Source organism: Hyalella azteca, unplaced genomic scaffold, assembly GCF_000764305.2.
Source record: "Hyalella azteca isolate HAZT.00-mixed unplaced genomic scaffold, Hazt_2.0.2 contig14415, whole genome shotgun sequence".
Classification (NCBI taxonomy): domain Eukaryota; kingdom Metazoa; phylum Arthropoda; class Malacostraca; order Amphipoda; family Hyalellidae; genus Hyalella; species Hyalella azteca.
In genome coordinates, this window is record NW_025944302.1 from 75,323 (window position 1) to 99,321 (window position 23,999).

A 23,999-nucleotide genomic window follows, 5' to 3' on the forward strand; every position below is an offset into this window, starting at 1 on the left:
GGCCTTGCCTTATCGTGATAGCTCTTTCTCAACTATACTAACATACAGGATGGACCAATTTTACTCTGGACACATCCCAATCTACACCGATGGTTCTGAGGCTGGGTCTGTTTCTGTAGGTGTCTACAATCCCCTTGCTTTCAGCTGCAACTGGTTGGCTGCTGTCGCCAAGTGATGGGCACAGAATTGTTTGCTATATACAAGGCATTGCAGATGACACTCAGTTGAGTTGAGATACAAAACTGACAGGTTGTGGTCTTCACTGACTCAAAGTCATCCCTGCACCTGATCCTCAATACCCACCATCCTACCTATGCTGCAATATTTTATAGGATTCACGCCCTTCTTCTTCAGAGGGGGCTAAACTCAGTTGCCTTCTGCTGGGTGAAGGGTCATAGTGGAGTTTTTGGAAATGAGGTAGCTGATTGGATTGCTAACCTGGCACACAGCAGTGACAGGTCCTCTTGTTCAATACTTTCTTTTGATGAGTCATATGGGCAGCTAGCTCAGGCCTTTAACAGCCACTGGCGTGCATACTGGCAGACCCAGGTTGCTGCTACTGGTTGTGGCCAATTCAGATACAACCTTGATGGATGCATCACTTATATAGATTATAACTCCCTGACTAGACCTCTGCAGTGTGCAGTAGCCTGCCTTCGTCTGGGCCATGCAGGCGTGGGTGCCCACTGTGCCCGGTTTGGAATGGCAGCTACGGGGGTCTGTCCAGAATGTCAAGTAGATGACACCATAGCTCACTTCTTATTACACTGTGCTAGATTCAGCGGACCAAGAGCAATATTTAGCAGTGCAGTGAATGCACAGGGACTTACTTGGGGGCTGCAAACAGCTCTGGGTGGGGGAGTCACCAGCAAACAGCGTCACCAAATCTTTTCATGCTTGCAACAATATTTGCTGGAAAGTGGAGCTGCCTCTCTGATGTAGCTCCAAACTGGGGGTGCTTTTTCCTTCAAATCAAAGAACTTTAAATTTAATTTTTTTTTAAATTTCTAATATTTTTCTTGTTTTGTTTTTTTGTCATGTTTGTGCAATTTAGCATGCTGTTAGGGTGCTTTATTGCAGCATAAAGCTTGACTCATTGTGTATGTTATTATAAGGCATGCTGCATATATCACTTGCATATTCAAAACCTTGCTACATGACCAAATGTCTGGATGTTGGGTGCATGCTGCACATAAGGTACTTGGGGGCATTGAGCCCCTTTGCACTGTGCATAGTCTTTCATCAAATGAGTAACAGAGACCAGGCTGGGCAGTGCACAAGCACCGGAAGCCTCCAAAAACCAACTATAAAAAAAATTGCTTCTGCATCTAGGAACTTGTAGGAACATCTGATTAGTCTGAAAAGTTTGTTGGATGTATATGCCTGCGTTTCAACATGCTTTGAAAATTTCAGCTTATCGTCTACATAAACTCCGAGATCTTTTTCCATTAATGTATTAATTCAACCATGAGCAGTGAAGTTGGGTATATACTACTACCTAGTGGGTGTGCAAGTTGTCAGTTTCAGTTTGGATTCTTGGATTGTGATGATGTCAATATCATGTGGTTAGTTTGAGGTGTTCTATTTTGCTTGCAAGTCCATTAGTAATTTAGTATTTATCTGCATTATTTTGATGACTTAGGGTGTTTTTCTGGGTCTAATTGGGGTTGGGGGCATTTGTATGAGACTGTTCGGTGGAGTGGCTAGTGGGGGCAACTGGCAAAAGAGGTTGGGTTGCAGTGACTGGGTTTAGAACGAATTGCAATGCTGATGGCGGTATTGTATTTGGCCTGAGAGGGATTGGTAGAGTGTTTTGATGACAGGTCCAGGAATTTGTGTATTGATGGAGTTGTACATTTGTGCAGTTTTTATGAACCCAATGTGGGATGAGACTTAAGAGAAAAGAGTACCTATTGGCGTTTTGTGATTTGTATATTGCATATGTCACACATCCAAGTCAGACCTGGGTTCTCCTCAACATCCCTTGCTAGTAGCAACAGAGACGCTGACAGAGTACCTAGCGAAAATCAAAAAAATTGAAAAAATAAAAAAGAAATCATGATTTTTTTTATAAAAAAATCAAGTGATTTAAATTTAATCACATGATTTAATCATTGCCAACCCTGCTGTGGCCTGTGAACCTGTGAGGCCACATTAAATGAATCTGTTAAATGCACAAGCATAAAATTCTGAATGTACAGCACCTAGTAGCCTACATCCAATGATCCAAGTACAGCACTTTTTCATCTTTGAGGCACTCATTTTTGGAGTTTAAAGCACACTCAGCAAACTGCCTTAGCACAAGGGGATGATGGGAAAGGGGAAGAATCTCTTTTGTTGGCTTCCATTTGTGCTTGAGGCAAGCACGAGGGCACACTGGAGTGGTCTTGGTCAAGGCATCATTAGGTGATTTAAAGTGCTTGGCAATGCATTGTGGAATTTTGAATAGGTAATACATTCTCATGTTAGTACGTATAAGAAAATGGATCAGAAGTCCTACTACATTTACTGTCCCAGCACTATGCCTAGGACTAGTAGTACCTACATTGAGCTCATTAGAAGCTGCCACTTTTCTGACATTGGACAAATTAATGTCTGCATGTTGTTCTCTGTTATGCTTTCTAGTGCTTTTTCTCATTTATGGAAAGAATGCCCCATTGTGCTTGTCATGTCCATCCGTCTGTCCGTGACTTCTCTTTTTCGTAGACGAGAAAATTCGCACTGTCACTCACTGCAGTGAGTACAGAGTTATATTTTTTTTGCTGATGTCACTAGTTGCTAGTTGCTTATCCTCAACTGAACAATTCTGAACTAGGTAAATATATTCTAAAATAAAAAATTATGTCACCTATTGCTGAAAAGTCTCACAATGTACCAGACAATATTATGAGAAACAATGTTAAATTTAATTTCACAACAAATAGATTTGATCCACAATGAGATTTCATTAAATGATGAAAAGTTGTTTTTTAGTTTAACCACCTCATTTTACTTGTCATCTGGCATGGAATATACTACTTGGCAAGCCGCAACTAGATTTTTCAAGCCGTGGCTTCATGGGTTTGCCAGCCATGATTCCATTTCTTGGAGCCATGAATTCCATATCTCGGGAGTGAAAAGCCATTTATGACCCGCGAACTTTTCATTTACAAAGTCCCATCACTCCCATGCATACAAAGACCCATGTTATTTACAAAGTTCCTTACAAAAAACAGTCACTAGCATTTGCCTTCACTTAAGCAGCAACTGTAAAAGTGATAATGCACTAAATGCAGTATGACCATTCTGACGTAACCACAATTACGCAATCTTCATGGAGGAAATGTTTTGAGTTGACTTATTATGCTCTGCATGTTATTTTGGCAGGAGGCAGGCTGCGGGAGCATTGAAGTAGGTATATATACTGTGCACTGTGGATTGCAACAGTTGAAAATTTTATTAAACAACATTTTTGCAAAGTGAATACCGCAAGTTTTTCAATAAAAAAAATTAATGACATTGGAGCTGCAATATTTCAGAAAAAAATAGGACTTTTCCAGCCCTGCTTGTCATCACACAAAATTTTTTGGCATGTTTTTGTCTATATTGTCTTCCTAACTTTACTTTAGATATCACTGAAAGTGGAACATGGCTCAGGAATGTCCAACTATACCAATGTTAATTGGCTTGATCTGAATGTATTTGTTACCACTATTTGAAACAATCATTTTAGTTAATTATGACTTCAAACAAAGAATTTGCTAGAGCTTGTCCCACATTTTGTGGAAATGTAGAAGCTAAACTAATCAAAATATTGCACAACTAAAAATTGTGGCATAAACTTCAAAATTTTTAGTATCTATTATGTATAAAGCTAGTTAAGAAATCGTACATTTACTATCTCTACAAAATTGCTGAAAAAAATTAAAGTTCAATTTTGGAAAAGTACCTCTACTAAGGTCTGGAGCAAAGAAAATATTTGCCATATTAAAAAATTTTGCCTAAATAAAAGTTGCACACAGGTGTTGGCTTGAAAACACAATTGATGGAATTTGCCCCCCCCCCCATCTCCTTTCCCCCAAAAATTGGCAGCCATTTCCGCGTGATGGGGTAATAAGAGACACCCCTCAGGGTAATAAGGGACACCCCTAAAAACGCATTTACAATTTAACCTCAGTTAGCAAAGGCTCCAGTTGTATTCATAGACACTACCTTGTGCTTTAACAATACATCCATATCCATAAAACTACTTTCATTCACCTAAACTGTTGCCAGAGACTGAATATACCATGCTTAACCATCCCATTGTGCTGGCAACATTGTCCCTATTGCTCAGTGCTGTCTCAAATCTGTTTAAGAGACTGTATTACTTTAGTGTCTTGCACGTCAAGGGTTGGATGCTTATACAAATCTGTTTAAGAGACTGTATTACTTTAGTGTCTTGCACTTCAAGGGTTGGATACTTATACAAATCTGTTTAGGAGACTGTATTAATTTAGTGTCTTGCACTTCAAGGGTTGGATGCTTATATATATTGTTTAAATTTATTTATTTATTGTTTAAATTTAAATTTAAAATTAAAAAGGGTTGGATGCTTATACAAAGCTGCCAGTCTTAGTGCAGCCATCCTTTCTAGTCCATCGGCATCTTTTTGTAACCTCTTTCACCATAACCCTCATGTTTCCTCACTGTGTTACAGTCCTAAGAAATAACAACATTCAGAAAACATTCAGATTTGAAAGAAATAACAAAATTCAGCATCATTACTTTCTGTACAAAATTGGTCTGAGGAAGCTCCAGGCTGTGCTGAGCCTTTGGTAACTTAAACAAACTTGTATGAGGTGCTGAGTGTTAGTCATGCCAGTAGTGACTATACATAGATAAAATACAAGTTTTATATTACTGATATTTTTCCCTACTGTGTAACACATTTCCTCTAATAAACATACTATTCATGAAGTAATTCTGCTGTATCTTTTTAGTTTTTACTGCCATACTTAGAGCTCCCATGAATCTTAGATTTAACAAGGCAAAAACATGAAGTTGCTTTGGTGTTCACATATGATTTCTGTAATTGATCATATAAATTACCAGTTTTAATTCAGATTAAGTATAATTTCATTCAAATCTATTATGACTGACTCGTGTAATTCAAAACCGAAATGCTATTATGAATGTTTAGGAAGTACAGAGAGTGGTGAGGTGTTCAAGGAAGGCCACACTCCTTCAATTCTCCACTCATTGCCTTGGCTGCTTGGTGAGTGCCTTTACATTAAATTGTCATATACGTTTTATATTGTTTAGATTTACCAAAAACTTTGTTATCTTCTTTTGTCTTTGATGGCTGCTTGGTGAGTGCCTTTACAGTAAATTGTCTCTGTATTTTATACTGTTTAAATTTACCAAAAACTTTGTTATCTTCTTTTGTCTTTGATGGCTGCTTAATTGGTGAGAAACCTTTACAGTAAATTGTCCCTGCTTTTTATACTGTTTAAATTTAAAAAGAACTTTCTCATCTTCTTTTGTTTTGAATCTGGATCACCAAATAGGCTAGTATAATACTTTTCTATGGTAACAAAATTTTTATATATTGGTTGAGTATTATTTTCTTTTCATTGTAAATGTTTATATATTGGTTGAGTATTATTTTCTTTTCATTGTAAATGTTTATATATTGGTAGAGTATCATTTTCTTCTCATTGTAAATGTTTATATATTGGTTGAGTATCATTTTCTTTTCATTTAAATGTTTATATATTGGTTGAGTATTTTTTCTTTTCATTGTAAATGTTAATATATTGGTTGAGTATTTTTTTTTTCATTGTAGCTTGGTGACTTTAGTGAGGTGGCAACTTTATGGCAATAATGGTAGTCATTGTTATGTTATAATGGTAGTCATTGTCTCTAGGTCATTGTTAGGTACTCTCTTGTAGTTATTATGTCACTCCATGTTGTAAATTGTAGCCTTTTATGGCATTTTCCAGTATCACAGTGCCCATTTTTACACATTTTGTTATGATGTGATTGTTTATGTCCTGCACATTTTAAAAGTTCATATTGCTGTTATGATTTAAATTGTTAATTATGTTAATAATATGTTAATAATTAATATGTTAATAATTAAATTTAAATAGAGCTTCTAGCATGTTTGATGTCAATAAATTGGTCAACCATGTTTGATTTATACTCCTGTCCTATTACAGTCATTGTCAAATACTGGCATATAAATATATTATATATATATATTATTAAACAAGTGTTGTAAACAAGGCATATATAAATAAATTAAACAAGTGTTCATTTAACATCTTGAAAATAAAAAGATGACATCCCCTGCAAAGCTTCTAAGTATTGGAAGCTCAAATGTGTCAACCACTAATGTTCTTCAGTCAAACTTATCCCCTAGAAATGGTTTATCTAACATGTACCTAAAAAACATCTGCACCAGAATTGTGATGATTTTGCTCAGTATATCCATTATTCTTGGCCCTTTTTATGTTTCAATGCCCAGCTCTGGAGTATGTTGGTCAATACCAAGATTTGAAAGAGGAAATGCAATCAAACTGAATGTGCTTACATTAAATACTTCATTAAAACCTTTTGATTTCTTCATTTGGTTGAAAAATAGGTAATTAATAAAGCAGGCCAATGTAATCATACTTTGAAATGAAATGGCTGGTAAATGGTTTAACATATCCAAAAAATCAACAACAAGTTTAATAATATTTTAGATGCGTAGAGACTAGTATATTGTTGTGTAGGAAAATATTTAAATTCTGTAGCAAGTTACTCATTCTTTATATAATTTTTACTTTTGAGGCATTTATATTGCTCCTTCCTCATTTTTTCTATCTTAAATTGTTACAGGCCAATTTGAATGAATCTGAATGTATTTGCTGCTGGAGTTTTAAAGCAACGGATCTCCCCGCAGGTTGGGTGTGGCTCTCTATTGTGGGCCCCGTGCTGGCAGTGAAGCTCTTTGCTAGTGTGGCACGGGCTCTATTTGTCAAGTATTTGTGGCGTGGCAAATCTCTCAATGGAAAAGTAAGTGCTAAGTAATGAGTGCATGCACACAAATATTAGGTACCTAGTATAATAATCTACCTACTGTATATATGAACTGTTTTAGCTTACTTGAATAATTCAAGTTATTGTAACCAGTTATTGAGTGGATTGTGGCATGCTACTAATCTTTATACGTGTTGCAGTAACTTTTATCCAACTATAACTAAAGGCTTTTTTTAGTACCAGACCTTCATGTTGTGAGGTTATTTTTACCTAGAACTATACCATACTGTTATACCATAACATAAGCTTGCTCAATTTAAACTGGAAGAATATATTCAGCAGTCAAAATCACTGAAATATTGTCAATTTTATCCTTCCTTGTAAATATGGACCAAATCTACATCCCAGGTATGAAGTACTAGCAACTTTGTATTTTAGTAAACTTAGCTAAGAAAAGCAGCAAGTTTAGCTGTAACAAGACTGCTCATCACTACTGGGCTATCTATTTAAGGGGAGCATCTGCCCCAAAATCGAAAATTTTGACTTTTTCAGTTTTTATATATTCATCTTGAAGCTCACATTCTGATGCATCTAACAGTACCAAAACCATCGTACTGTTATACTGCGCTGATTTATGCGTTCACGACAGATCGCGAAAGGGTTAGGGGTGGTGGAGTTCTTTGACATTTAAGATAGACCGAAATTACCGGTAGCACACTTAAGTAGCTAGTCTGAAGATGCTGGTGAGCGTTAGGGCTGGGCTTACGCCTGCGAAGTGGGTAAGGTGATGCGACAGTCCGGTGCGGTCTGCGGACCCTGTGGCTTACGGCATTTGTAAGAAGTGAAGTTATGGGCTTAAATCATTGGTGTAGGAGCTATTGGGCGTAATCCGTTTGTAGTATCAGTTTGTGGGATGAGGCATTGCTTGCTTCAAGCTGGTGTGGCGAGATGAGGCAAGTAAGAACAGCTGCATAGGTATTAGACTGACTATTTCTATTGCATGTAGAGGGTTGGCATTGGCTTTTGGGCTGATTTAAGAGTCAAATTTTTGGGCTACGGTAGCGCTCCCGGCACTGCACCTGGTGCACCAGAACAAATGTCCACGCCACATGACTGGTAGGGAGCAGACCGAGCAGGGGGGTGCGGGCCAGGGTTGGGGTGTATACCCTGGGTCAGGAGAAGAAGAACGAGCAGGAATTAGAGATGGGAGGAGAGCAGGGCACAAGAAGCCCCAAGGAAGATTGGTGGCCAAAGATGTGGGTAGGGGGAAGAGGAGGCCAGGTTCCCCTGCCCTTAGCAGAAAAAAGTGAAGGAGCCTCCGTCCCATAGCGATCCGGCCGGGGGGGCCTCTGCCGTTTGGCCTGGCCCACGCAAATGCCGGGTAACCGGCCGACGCACAGGCCAGGGTACCCCCACGACATAGACGCGGGCAGAGATCAGGGGCTGCGCCATAGATCGGGGGCAGAGATCCCTTAACCTTTGGATTCCAGAGGGGCTGTAGCACTATAGATGCATTACACATTCTCAAGAACGACATAAGGAGAGCATTAGGCCAACGTCAATACTGTGTGGTAGTATTTCTTGATCTCCATGCAGTGTTTGACAGTGTCTGGCACCAATGCCTAACATATAAGTTGGGTAAACTTGACATATCAAAGCAGTTGCTAATATGGCTTTGCAGATACATAGAGGGACGTTCAGCAAGGGTCAGAGTGAGAGCCACACTTTCAGAGCCCGGGCCAGTACTAGTCGGTGTCCCACAGGGTGCTGTATTGTCCCCTGCCCTGTTCAACATCATGCTCTCTGATATTCCTACCTCCACGGTTGTGTGCCTGATTGGCTATGCAGATGACCTGACCTTGGTCACCTCAGCAACCTCCCTGCTGTCTGCTCAGCGAAACATGCAAGAGTACCTAACACAGTTTTCTGCTTGGTGCAACAAGTGGTACTTTATCCTCAACCCCGATAAGTGCTCATACCAATCATACTCCAGACACCGGATTTCCCCTCAGATCATAATTTGAATCAATGGTCGTCCCATTGCCTTCTCCCAAGAAAAGCGTGTATTAGGGGTGATATTTGATTGCCCCAGATTGAATTTTGGGGCACATGTCTCTGCGGTGTGTGCAGACTGTCAGAAAATATTGAATGTCCTTCAGGCTTTGAGTGCTCTGAGGTGGGGTGCCTCAAGTCACCTACTACTGCGGAATGTCTATGTGGCATTTATTCGCAGTAAGCTAGAGTATGGCAGTGTCATTGGTGAGCTGCCCTCTTCCAACATCAAATCACTAGAAAGTGTCTACGGCTCATCCTGGGAGCTCATCGCACTTCCCCAATTAGGTCCCTAGAGGCAGAAAGCTTCCTGCCCCTGCTTCCTCTCTGCTTCCGCTTCCTATTTATGAAAAGGTGTCTTTGCTATGCATATTCTCCAACACAAGCAATATTGCCTGGGCTCCTAGGAATTGACCACATTAGTGCCCAGATCAACAACTTGCATCCATTTGCAAATTGCAACACATGCTCATTACTCGTTTCAGTCCATGGGTATTGCTATGCCTCGCCAAGTGAGGACCCCAGCCTTTTCACCAATTCCTCTCTGGATCTCCTTACATAATCAGATATGTCTTGATCCCAGTGGTGGCCTGGCCTTGCCTTATCGTGATAGCTCTTTCTCAACTAGGTATACTAGCATACAGGTTGGACCAATTTTACTCTGGACACATCCTAATCTGCACTGATGGATCTCGTTCTGAGGCTGGGTCTGTTTCTGCAGGTGTCTACAATCCACTTGCTTTCAGCTGCAACTGGTTGGCTGCTTTTGCCGAGCCATTCAGTGATGTGCACAGAATTGTTTGCTATATACAAGGCACTGCAGATGACACTCAGTCGAGTTGAGATACAAAACCGACAGGTTGTGATCTTCACTGACTCAAAGTCATCCCTGCACCTGATCCTCAATACCTGCCATCCTACCTATGCTGCAATAGTTTATAGGATTCACGCCCTTCTTCAGAGGGGGATAAACTCGGTTGCCTTCTGCTGGGTGAAAGGTCATATAGAGTTTTTGGAAATGAGGTAGCAGATTGGATTGCTAACCTGGCGCACAGCAGTGACCGGTCCTCTTGTTCAATACTTTCTTTTGATGAATTTAAAAGCAAAGAAAACGCCAAGAAAATTCACCATATCGATATTGAAAACGTTTCGGAGTCCAGCTCCATCATCAGTTCGACTAAACTAAAAATGAATAAAATCACTTTAAAAGTCAAAATTCAAAGACAGACATAAAACCTAAACAAGACCTAACATTATATCGAAATAAACAGGACTAGTTATGAACAACTTAGTCCTAGGGGTACGACAAGAATATAAAATCCTAGCGATTTACTATTTCCAGATTATATGAGCTAAACGCATTATTGAGACATGGATTGATTGATGCATTGATTTTAAGCAGACTGATGATATAAGTTCTTTTGATGAGTCATATGGGCAGCTAGCTCAGGCCTTTAACTGCCACTGGCATGCCTACTGGCAGGCCCAGATTGTTGCTACTGGTTGTGGCCAATTCAGATACAACATTGATGGATGCATCACTTATATAGATTATAGCTCCCTGACTAGACCTCTGCAGTGTGCAGTAGCCTGCCTTTGTGTGGGCCATGCAGGCATGGGTGCCCACCGTGCCTGGTTTGGAATGGCAGCAACGGGGGTCTGGCCAGAATGTCAAGTAGATGACACCATAGCTCACTTCTTATTACACTGTGCTAGATTCAGCGGACCAAGAGCAATATTTAGAAGTGCAGTGAATGCACAGGGACTTATTTGGGGGCTGCAGACAGCTCTGGGTGGGGGAGTCACCAGCAAACAGCATCACCAAATCTTTTCATGCTTGCAACAATATTCGCTGGAAAGTGGAGCTGCCTCTCCAAGGTGCTTTTTCCTTCAAATCAGAGAACTTGAAATTTAAGTTTTTTTTATTATTAATTTTTTTTTTCTTGTTTTGTTTTTTTGGCATGTTTGTGCAATTTAGCATGCTGTTAGGGTGCTTTATTGCAGCATAAAGCTTGACTCATTGTGTATGTTATTATAAGGCATGCCGCATATATCACTTGCATATTCAAAACCTTGCTACGTGACTAAATGTCTGGATGCTGGGTGCATGCTGCACATAAGGTACTTGGGGCATTGAGCCCCTTTGCACTGTGCATAGTCTTTCATCAAATGAGTAACAGAGACCAGGCTGGGCAGTGCACAAGCCCTGGAAGCCTCCAAAACCAACTATAAAAAAAATTGCTTCTGCATCTAGGAACTTGTAGGAACGTCTGATGAGTCTGAAAAGTTTTTTGGATGTATTTGCTTGCATTTCAACATGCTTTGAAAATTTCAGCTTATCATCTACATAAACTCCGAGATCTTTTTCCATTAATGTATTAATTCAACCATGAGCAGTGAAGTTGGGTATATACTACTACTTAGTGGGTGTGCAAGTCACCAGTTTCAGTTTGGATTCTTGGATTGTGATGATGTCAATGTCATGTGGTTAGTTTGAGGTCTTCTATTTTGCTTGTGAGTCCATTAGTAATTTAGTATTTATCTGCATTATTTTGATGACTGAGGGTGTTTTTCTGGGTCTAATTGGGGTTGGGGGCATTTGTATGAGACTGTTGGGTGGAGTGGCTAGTGGGGGCAACTGGCAAAAGAGGTTGGGGTGCAGTGACTGGGTTTAGAATGAATTGCAAAGCTGATGGCAGTATTGTATTTGGCCTGAGAGGGATTGGTAGAGTGTTTTGATGACAGGTCCAGGAATTTGTGTATTGATGGAGTTGTACGTTTGTGCAGTTTTTATGGACCCAATGTGGGATGAGACTTAAGAGAAAAGAGTACCTATTGGCGTTTTGTGATTTGTATATTGCATATGTCACACATCCAAGTCAGACCTGGGTTCTCCTCAACATCCTCCGCTAGTAGCAACAGAGACGCTGACAGAATACCTAGCGAAAATAAAAAAAAAATTGAAAAAATAAATCATGATTTTATATAAAAAAAATCAAGTGATTTGAATTTAATCACATGATTTAATCATTGCCAACCCTGCTGTGGCCTGTGATGGCTGTGAACCTGTGAGGCCACATTAAATGAATCTGTTAAATGCACGAGCATAAAATTCTGGATGTACAGCACCTAGTAGCCTACATCCAATGATCCAAGTACAGCACTTTTTCATCTTTGAAACACTCATTTTTGGAGTTTAAAGCACACTCGGCAAACTGCCTTAGCACAAGGGGATGATGGGAAAGGGGAAGAATCTCTTTTGTTGGCTTCCATTTGTGCTTGAGGCAAGCACTAGGGCACACTAGAGTGGTCTTGGTCAAGGCATCATTAGGTGATTTAAAGTGCTTGGCAATGCATTGTGGAATTTTGAATAGGTAATATATTCTTTTGTTAGTATAAGAAAATGGATCAGAAATTCAGAAGTCCTACTACATTTACTGTCCCACCACTATGCCTAGGACTAGTAGTACCTACATTGAGCTCATTAGAAGCTGCCACTTTTCTGACATTGGACAAATTAATGTCTGCATGTTGTTCTCTGTTATGCTTTCTAGTGCTTTTTCTCATTTATGGAAAGAATGCCCCATTGTGCTTGTCATGTCTGTCTGTCTGTCCGTGACTCCTCTTTTTCGTTGACAAGAAAATTTGCGCTGTCACTCACTGCAGTGAGTACAGAGTTATATTTTTTTTGATGATCTCACTAGTTGCTAGTTGCTTATCCTCAACTGAACAATTTCTAGGTAAATATATTCTAAAATAAAAAATTATGTCACCTATTGCTGAAAAGTCTCATAATTTCAATATATTAACATTTTTGGTACCAGACAAAATTATGAGAAAATATCTGATCACTTTATGGCATGTGGCACATCATTAAGCACTGTGAACAACTGGAGATGTCACACTCCCTGTTTGGGCAATGTTAAATTTAATTTCACAAGAAATAGATTTGATCCACAATGAGATTTCATTAAATGATGAAAAGTTGTTTCTTAGTTTAACCACCTTATTTTACTTGTCATCATGCATGGAATATATCTACTTGGCAAGCTGCGACTAGATTTTTCAAGCTGTGGCTTCATGGGTTTGAATCCCCCACCACCCATCCCACCCATGTATCTTTTCATTTCTTTGAGCCGTGGCTTCATGGGTCTGCCAGCCGTGATTCCATTTCTTTGAGCCGTGAATTCCATATCTTGGCCATGAAAAGCCATTTATGACCCACGAACTTTTTATTTACAAAGTCCCATCACTCCCATGCATACAAAGACCCATGTTATTTACAAAGTTCCTTACAAAAGACAGTCACTAGCATTTGTCTTCACTTAAGCAGCGACTGTACAAGTGATAATGCAGTATGAACACTCTGACGTAACTGCAACTACGCAATCTTCATATAGAAAATGTTTTGAGTTGACTTGTTATTATGTTCTGCATGTTATTTTGGCAGGAGGCGGGAGCATTGAAGTATATATACTGTGGATTGCAACAGTTGAAAATTTTATTAAACGACATGTTTGCAAAGTGCAAACCGCAATTTTTTCAATCAACAAAAATTTATGACATTGGAGCCATGAAATTTCATACCTACTGAAATTATATGATATTAGAGCCATGATATTTCAGAAAAAAATAGGACTTTTCCAGCCCTGCTTGTCATCACGCAAATTTTTTTTGTCAAATTGTCTTCCTAACTTCACTTTAGATATCACTGAAAATGGAACATGGCTCAGGAATGTCCAATTATACCTATGTTAATTAGCTTGATCTGAATGTATTTGTTACCACTATTTGAAACAATCATTTTAGTTAATTATGACTTCAAACAAAGAATTTGCTAGATGAAGCATCTTGAATCGGCTCTTCTCACTTGGTTATCAATTATTTCAAGCAATATTCATGATTAAATTTACAAGTAATTTTTTTAGTATAACACACTTGGCAACAGCATACTGTCAAACGGGGTAATCAGGGACAGGCAGGAGGTAATGGTAAATCAGGATGCTCGTAAAAAACAGGGTAAATTGGGATGCTTGTCCCACATTTTGTGGAAATGTAGAAGCTAAACTAATCAAAATATTGCACAACTAAAAATTGTGGCATAAACTTCAAAATTTTTAGTATCTATTATGTATAAAGCTAGTTAAGAAATCGTACATTTACTATCTCTACAAAATTGCTGAAAAAAATTAAAGTTCAATTTTGGAAAAGTACCTCTACTAAGGTCTGAAGCAAAGAAAATATTTGCCATATTAAAAAATTTTGCCTAAATAAAAGTTGCACACAGGTGTTGGCTTGAAAACACAATTGATGGAATTTGCCCCCCCCCCCATCTCCTTTCCCCCAAAAATTGGCAGCCATTTCCGCGTGATGGGGTAATAAGAGACACCCCTCAGGGTAATAAGGGACACCCCTAAAAACGCATTTACAATTTAACCTCAGTTAGCAAAGGCTCCAGTTGTATTCATAGACACTACCTTGTGCTTTAACAATACATCCATATCCATATAACTACTTTCATTCACCTAAACTGTTGCCAGAGACTGAATAGGTATACCATGCTTAACCATCCCATTGTGCTGGCAACATTGTCCCTATTGCTCAGTGCTGTCTCAAATCTGTTTAGGATACTGTATTACTTTAGTGTCTTACACTTTAAGGGTTGGATGCTTATACAAAGCTGCCAGCCTGAGTGCAGCCATCCTCTCTAGTCCATCAGCATATTTTTGTAGCCTCTTTCACCATAACCCTCATGTCCCCCAGAGTTTCCTCACTGTTACAGTCCTAAGAAATAACAACATTCAGCATCATTACTTTCTGTACAAAATTGGTCTAAGGAAGCTCCAGGCTGTGCTGAGCCTTTGGTGACTTACTGTATACAAACTTGTATGAGGTGCACAGTGTTGGTCATGCCAGTAGTGACTATACATAGATTAAATACAAGTTTTATATTACTGGTATTTTTCTTTACTGTATAACACATTTCCTCTAATAAACATATTATTCATGAAGTGATTCTGCTGTATCTTTTTAGTTTTTACAGTGGCCTATCTGCCTACAGCTGTGCAGCAACTATATCACACCATCTTGTCATGGGAGCGCATTAATGCAGTACTTAGAGCTCCCATGAATCTTAGATTTAACAAAGCAAAAACATGAAGTTGCTTTGGTGTTCATATATGATTTCTGTAATTGATCATATAAATGACTAGTTTTAATTCAGATTAAGTATAATTTCATTGTATTCAAATCTATTATGACTGACTCATATAATTCAAAACCAAAATGCTACTATGAATGTTCAGGAAGTACTGAGAGTGGTGTGGTTTTCAAGGAAGGCCACACTCCATCAATTCTCCACTCATTGCCTTGGCTGCTTGGTGAGTGCCTTTACAGTAAATTGTCATATACATTTTATATTGTTTAAATTTATCAAAAAATATTTATACCATCTTCTTTTGTTTTGAATCTGGATCACCTATGCTGTAGCCAAACTCAAAAAATGTTCATGAGCTAGTTAACCAGCTGTAAAAATGTCCAGTGCCAATTCTTTCATTTGGGTCAGCCCTTGTATGTGCAACCCATGCCTGATTTTTAAATGTTCAGATGAATTTGAAGCCATTTTTAACTTAAATTTTTGTAAAATATTGGACTTGAATTTCAGGAAATGACTCAAAATCTAAATGTTTACTTCTTGTTTTTTGAAAGTATTTTAGTCTGGATTCATAGTTAAGAAAGTGTCATGCATTCCAAAATAATATAAAATTAACTTGATTGTGATCAAAGAGCCTAATTTACTCAAGTAAATTCATGGAATTTTTTTTAAGTATATATAGAGGTAGACATGGGTTTTTAGAAATTATCAGAGAAAATTATCACTGTATTTACTAGTGTTGTTTTGGAAATTATGGATGAAAATATATCATTATGTTGTAAATGTTATGTTAATGTTGCTTTTACAATGTAAATTAGCAAAGTACCATACCAGAGGTTAAGCCACTAGGGCATAGTTATCCATGGGCATGGTCAGATTTGGCTTCTCCAAGAGATATATATTAGTATTAGATGGCAGAATTTTCTTGTTTATATGCATGCAATTGCTGACCAGAGAATACATTACAATTTTCAAGTAGTTGAACAACTCCTTAGATGACGTTGGTAGAGCAAAAGGTGAGTTTAGCTTGTAATAGTAATAATATATGAACAATGCTCTGAACATAACATTCATTTTCAAGTTAAAGAGGCATTGAATAATGAAATTTTGTTTGACACAAGTACATAATACACCTAAATAGGATACAGCCCTGAATTTAAAGCCAGAAAGTCCCTCTGCAAATAATCTCAAAATTTAGATAAATTTGGTGGTTTGGAAATAGAGAGCTAGAGTTAAGTCCTAAATTTTGAGGGTTCCAGCAATTGTTGGCTGGTTAATGTTGTGCACCTCTGCATTTTCTTGTAGAGGTGCACAGCCAATGTGCCTATTAAGCAGTAAATTAATTCTTTTCTGCAACAATTGTTTGACTCCATGAAAATTGTAATGCATTCTCTGGTTATTAATTGGATGCATCTGTTGTGCATTAATTGGATGCATTTGTCCTGCCAAAATCGCATAATTGCCAATTCTATGGAATTGGCAGCCAGTTTGCTGAATCTGTTGAATTGGCATTTCATTGCTGATTCAGAAAATCGGATGTATGTGTTAGAACACAAATTGACAGAGTTAGAAAAGGTTAGGTAAAGTTTGGTCCAGTTCTTTTATATTCAAATGTTTAATAGAAAAAAAGAACTTGGCTGACTGACTAAACCCCAGATTCATATATTATAGAAGTACTGATTTAACAGATTTGGCAAACTGGCTGCTGATTCCATAAAATTGGCAATATAGGTACCTATGCATATACATATCTGCTGCAATATGTATACTACTATCCTAATATGAATCTCTATAGTACTGCTTACATGAGTAATAATCAAAAAGGGCATTATTCTATGCTTAATAAATACAAACAAATAGTTTAAAACTTTTCTATGGTAACAAAATGTTTATATATTGGTTCTATTTAGAGTATTATTTCCTTTTCTTTGTAGCTTGGTGACTTTATTGAGGTGGCAACTTTAGTGGCATTAATGGTAGTTCAATGCCACTCGAGTAGTGTAAGGTTTTAATGTTCATGTGCATCAGCATTTTCTATGTTTCATATTATCATCATTGCCTTGCATCAAATCTTTGGGTCATTGTTAGGTACTCACTTGTAGTTATTATGTCACTCCCTACTATGATTGTAGCCTTTTATGGCATTTACCAGCATCACAGTGCCCATTTTTTACACATTTTGATATGATGTGATGGTTATGCACTGCACATTTTAAAAGTTCATATTGCTGTTTGATTTGGATTGAGCTCCTAGCATGTTTGATGTCAATAAATTGGTCAACTATGTTCGGTTCATACTCCTGTTCTATTAGTCATTGTCATATGCTACAACAAGTTTAATAATATTTTAGATGCGTAGAGACTAGTATATTGTTGTGTAGGAAAATATTTAAATTCTGTAGCAAGTTACTCATTCTTTATATAATTTTTACTTTTGAGGCATTTATATTGCTCCTTCCTCATTTTTTCTATCTTAAATTGTTACAGGCCAATTTGAATGAATCTGAATGTATTTGCTGCTGGAGTTTTAAAGCAACGGATCTCCCCGCAGGTTGGGTGTGGCTCTCTATTGTGGGCCCCGTGCTGGCAGTGAAGCTCTTTGCTAGTGTGGCACGGGCTCTATTTGTCAAGTATTTGTGGCGTGGCAAATCTCTCAATGGAAAAGTAAGTGCTAAGTAATGAGTGCATGCACACAAATATTAGGTACCTAGTATAATAATCTACCTACTGTATATATGAACTGTTTTAGCTTACTTGAATAATTCAAGTTATTGTAACCAGTTATTGAGTGGATTGTGGCATGCTACTAATCTTTATACGTGTTGCAGTAACTTTTATCCAACTATAACTAAAGGCTTTTTTTAGTACCAGACCTTCATGTTGTGAGGTTATTTTTACCTAGAACTATACCATACTGTTATACCATAACATAAGCTTGCTCAATTTAAACTGGAAGAATATATTCAGCAGTCAAAATCACTGAAATATTGTCAATTTTATCCTTCCTTGTAAATATGGACCAAATCTACATCCCAGGTATGAAGTACTAGCAACTTTGTATTTTAGTAAACTTAGCTAAGAAAAGCAGCAAGTTTAGCTGTAACAAGACTGCTCATCACTACTGGGCTATCTATTTAAGGGGAGCATCTGCCCCAAAATCGAAAATTTTGACTTTTTCAGTTTTTATATATTCATCTTGAAGCTCACATTCTGATGCATCTAACAGTACCAAAACCATCGTACTGTTATACTGCGCTGATTTATGCGTTCACGACAGATCGCGAAAGGGTTAGGGGTGGTGGAGTTCTTTGACATTTAAGATAGACCGAAATTACCGGTAGCACACTTAAGTAGCTAGTCTGAACACGCTGTGCTTCAGTTATCCGCCTGCAGTCGTACGGGATGGTTCTCGTGCCGTCGTTCAACCATCCTTGACAGAAATTGAGCTCCAGTATTGTCTAGTCTTGCAACCTTGTACCTTTGAATGTCTATTTCGAGGCACGCGCGACTTTGTTGGGCTCTACTGAAAAGTTGACTTATTGTCACTGCAAACCTATCTCCTAGAGTTTTGAAGCTACAACAATGAGAGAAACAATAAAAAATTTCTGAAAATTTTACAAAATGAATAAATACTGCATGTCTCAGTGAGGTCATATCAGAGGTGACTTAAAACTCTAAATGAAAAATTGCATTTATCCTAACTGTTAATAAAAGCATTTATTGCACCATGTTCCCTAGCAAAGCCACCTTGACAGACGGTGCAAACATTGTGAAATGCTCCCTCCAGCAGCAGCATTGTTCCATGAATCAGGTTGAGTGTCTCTTGCTGAACTTGGTCTTTCTTCTCAATGACCAGCTTAACATAACTCAGTCAGTCATGACTGCTGTGTAGTTTCATTAGTTCAGGTGACTGCACACAACAGATCAGCTGTTCAGGTGACTACACACAACAGATCAGCTGTTCAGGTGACTACACACAACAGATCCGCTGTTCTTCAGTCAAAAGATCAAGATATCTTCTGACAAAACCCATATGAATAACAATCTATGTTCTTACCTTTATCAGCAGATTTTATATCATTTCCCATAAATTCTCATTATACATGATGTTTATGCTGACTGTTAACCTCATTTTATTCTATTTGATGAAGGTTGTGCTCATTACCGGGGCCAGTTCTGGTGTTGGGGCAGCTGTGGCAAAACTGCTTTACTGTCAGGGCTGCCGTCTCATTCTTGCATCCAGATCTGTAGACAAGCTCCATGCTCTCAAACAAGAGCTCATTGCCTCGTGCCAGGTCTGTAGACAAGCTCCATGCTCTCAAACAAGAGCTCATTGCCTCGTGCCAGGTCTGTAGACAAGCTCCATGCTCTCAAACAAGAGCTCATTGCCTCGTGCCAGGTCTGTAGACAAGCTCCATGCATTTGGAAATTTTTTTATCAGCTTATTTATATTTTTTTTTCTTCCTATCGAAGTATTTTAAATGTATTTCTAATTGAAATGTTCATTTTGTAGACATCGTGGTCAGTCCATAGGTTGGACATCACAATGATATGAATAACATGTTTATATAAAATAACGTGTCCGATTACCTTATGATCTGTTGTGTCCAGACCCCTGTGGTGCATGAGCCCATAGTGATGCAGCTGGACATCACAGACCTGACTGTTGTCGATGACCCTATGATCTGTTGTGTCCAGACCCCTGTGGTGCACGAGCCCATAGTGATGCAGCTGGACATCACAGACCTGACTGCTGTCGATGACCTTATGGTCTGTTGTGTCCAGACCCCTGTGGTGCATGAGCCCATAGTGATGCAGCTGGACATCACAGACCTGACTGCTGTCGATGACCCTATGATCTGTTGTGTCCAGACCCCTGTGGTGCACGAGCCCATAGTGATGCAGCTGGACATCACAGACCTGACTGCAGTGTCGGGCGCTGTCGATGACCCTATGATCTGTTGTGTCCAGACCCCTGTGGTGCACGAGCCCATAGTGATGCAGCTGGACATCACAGACCTCACTGCAGTGCCCGACGCTGTGGAGGCTGTGGTGCAACGCGTGGGCGCCGTGGACGTCCTCATCAACAACGCCGGCCAGAGCTTCAGGGGCGCCGCCGCCCACACGCTCCTCGACGTCGACCTCAAGCTCATGCTGGTCAACTACTTCGGCCATGTTGCTCTCACTAAAGGTGGCTTATGGCTGTCTTGTGTCGTTCTTGTGTGTCTTATGTGTCTTATGGCTGTCTTAGGTGGCTTATGTCGGTCTTGTGTCGTTCTTGTGTGTCTTATGTGTCTTATGGCTGTCTTAGGTGGCTTATGTCGGTCTTGTGTCGTTCTTGTGTGTCTTATGTGTCTTATGGCTGTCTTAGGTGGCTTATGTCGGTCTTGTGTCGTTCTTGTGTGTCTTATGTGTCTTATGGCTGTCTTAGGTGGCTTATGTCGGTCTTGTGTCGGTCTTGTGTGTCTTATGTGTCTTATGGCTGTCTTAGGTGGCTTATGTCGGTCTTGTGTCGGTCTTGTTTGTCTTATGTGTCTTATGGCTGTCTTAGGTGGCTTATGTCGGTCTTGTGTCGGTCTTGTTTGTCTTATGTGTCTTATGGCTGTCTTATGTGTTTTATCTGTGTTAGGTGTCTTTTGTCTGTCTTGTTTCTGTCTTTTGTATGTCTTATGTGTCTTATGGCTGTCTTATGTGTCTCATGTCTGTCTTACCTGTGTGTCTTTTGTCTGTCTTGTGTTTGTCTTATGTGTATTTTGTCTCTCTTAGGTGTCTTATATCTGTCTTTTGTCTGTCTTATGTCTATCTTATCATCTTATGTGTCTTATGTCTGTCTTATGTCTGTCTTAGGTGTCTTATGGCTGTCTTACCTGTGTTTCTTTTGTCTGTCTTAGGTGTCTTATGTCTATCTTATGTGTATTATGTCTGTCTTGTTTCTCTAAACATTTCTATCGTCAACTCGGGACTGTTGTGTTGTACAAGTTGCTGTTGCCACATCTTGTGTCATTTATGGCTCCCAATTCTTTTAACATATTTGTGCCTTCACGTCTATAGCTTTCTTTTGTCCACTATCAAATGTTGTCTGCAACTAAAAATAAATATATTGCACCATTATGTATTAATTTATTCAACGTAAACAAATTCAAATGCTCATCTAACCAAGCCATATTGATTAATAAAGTCAAACATGTCTAGAAATTTTGAACGCTGTGCCACATATGAACAAGTTATGTTGTTTGGCTGTTTTGTTCCTTGCAAGTCTTGTCAGTTACTATTCAATACATTTTGATTGAGTTTTACAATAATGTACAAAACTCTTTATATATCATGAATTAGTGCAATGGACACCATATTTCATAAATTAGTGCAATGGATTTAAGGCCCAAAGTTTTTCTCCCCTCCGAATATTTGTTTTAAGTTCACTTGTTACAGGCGAATTAAGTAATGGTGCTTGTGCTTCAAATATTTCCATATATACGTGACTTGTTGGGTGACTATTTCTATATTATTCTATTATAATATACTATAATAAAATATATTAATATATTTCTATATATATATATTAATACGTGCCAACTTCTTAGCATTTGTATTATTCTCTAGAAATAGTTTTATGTATTGTAGGAGTTTGCTTGTAGTAAGTATAATTGAATGAAATTGAGCTCTTGTGGATTATATATACAAATCAATGTTCATGTCAATATTATTAACAACCACAAACGTCGCATTAGTTGCCACAGCACTAAACTCACTTCCTTCAATAATAAAAAAGTAATGCCAATAAACACATGAATAAATTCTGTTAAACTTGAAGTTATACTTGAAAGTTGTTCATTTCTTTCAAAGTTATGAGAGGTTCTCGTTCAACTGCATTTATAACATGCATTTTATGATGAGGCAGCACATCATACATAGACTGGATGGTGAGCAGTGAGCACCACAACGTGAGCAGTGAGCACCACAACAATAGATAAATAATTTTGATATACCGGACAACAGTTGCTGAGCAGCATATATATATGCGAGATATCATTCAATAGATAAATAATTTTGATATACCGGACAATAGTTGCTGTTGTTTGTTGCAGCAGTATATATATATATATATATGCAAGATATCATCAATAGATAAATAATTTTGAAATATCGGGCAACAGTTGTTGATGTTTGTTGCAGCGGTATATATATGCAAGATATCATTCAATAGATAAATAATTTTGTTATACCGGGCAACAGTTGTTGATGTTTGTTGCAGCGGTATATATATGCAAGATATCATTCAATAGATAAATAATTTTGTTATACCGGGCAACAGTTGTTGATGTTTGTTGCAGCGGTATATATGCAAGATATCATTCAATAGATAAATAATTTTGATAATACCGGGCAGGAGTTGCTGATGTTGGTGTTTGTTGCATATATATATGCAAGATATCATCAATAGATAAATAATTTTGATATACCGGACAATAGTTGCTGTTGTTTGTTGCAGCGGTATATATATATATATATGCAAGATATCATTCAATAGATAAATAATTTTGATATACCGGACAACAGTTGCTGAGCAGCATATATATATGCAAGATATCATTCAATAGNCAATTATTGCTGGCATTGTGCACAATTATTGCTGGCATTGTGCACAATTATTGCTGGCATTGTGCACAATTATTGCTGGCATTGTGCACAATTACTTATTTGCTATATTTGCAAATTGATAATATATTTATTTAAATAAGCAATTTGCCAATTTGCTAATATTGCTATTTATATATAGATAATATTGCTATATTTGCAAATTGATAATAGCCAAATTGCTTAATGGGCTGAGAGAACATTGATCAGGCTTAGATCAGGCTAAATGCTTAATGATCAGGCTTAATGCTTAAGATCAGGCTTAGAAAACATTGAGTTAAGATATGATCAGTCTAAGATAGTCAGGCTGAGAAAACACTGGACTAATTTAAGATCAGGCTTAGAAAACATTGAGCTAAGATCTGATCGATCTAAGATAAACTCTTGTTCCTCTACAATTACTTGGTCTGTGAGACAATGACACAGTTTTCTGTGGAGATATCAATTTAATTGCCCAATTTTTAAATTGATGCAAGCCTTACTCGCAACTCAGCTTCTCTAGTTCCCTTGATTTAGTTGTTGAAGCAAAGCACCCTATAAATAATTCACTAATAATAATTATCTAATTATAATAATTATCTAATTATATTAATTATCTACTAATTAATAATTATCTGAGATAATGTAGCTTGTCTGTTGGATTCTAAACAAATGCATCGTCAGCCATGGTGGTGGCTAGCTTGCTTATTGCCGTAATTAAGGTTGGTAACTCGGGGGGCAAATATACCGACATCACCGCCTAATTTCAGCGCCAAATGTTTAGTACTGAAATGTATACACGCGAGGTATAAACAGTTCAAATATTAAGGGCATAAATATGGGTTGTTGCGACGCTACACGCGAAATATAAACAGTTAAATATAAAATATAATAAATATTAAGATCATAAATATGGGATGTTGCTACGCGCAGGTCGAGCTACTGCGCGTCCAAGCATGCGCTGCAGGGCTTCATGGACAGCCTGCGCCCCGAGCTTGCCTGCCACAACATCGCCGTGTCCGTCATCAGCCCAGCCTACATCAACACCAACCTCTCCATCAACGCCATCACTGCCACGGGGGGGACTTATGGAGGTAATGTTGTTATATAGGTACTTTAAATTAGCCTACATCAACACCAACCTCTCCATCAACGCCATCACCGCCACGGGGGGGACTTATGGAGGTGGGGT

At 38.3% G+C, this 23,999-nt stretch overlaps 1 protein-coding gene across 1 annotated transcript; it reads left to right on the forward strand.

Annotated features, from left to right (window-relative positions):
* Positions 1–15,101: 15,101 nt before the first annotated feature.
* LOC108665791 (dehydrogenase/reductase SDR family protein 7-like) lies at positions 15,102–23,922 on the forward strand. The gene is made up of 5 exons (XM_047884051.1): positions 15,102–15,419; positions 17,745–17,857; positions 19,345–19,488; positions 19,892–20,457; positions 23,741–23,922. The coding sequence occupies exons 1-5, from the start codon at positions 15,296–15,298 to the stop codon at positions 23,916–23,918; spliced, it is 1,125 nt and encodes a 374-aa protein (XP_047740007.1). The 5' UTR covers positions 15,102–15,295; the 3' UTR covers positions 23,919–23,922.
* The last annotated feature ends 77 nt before the right edge of the window (positions 23,923–23,999 follow it).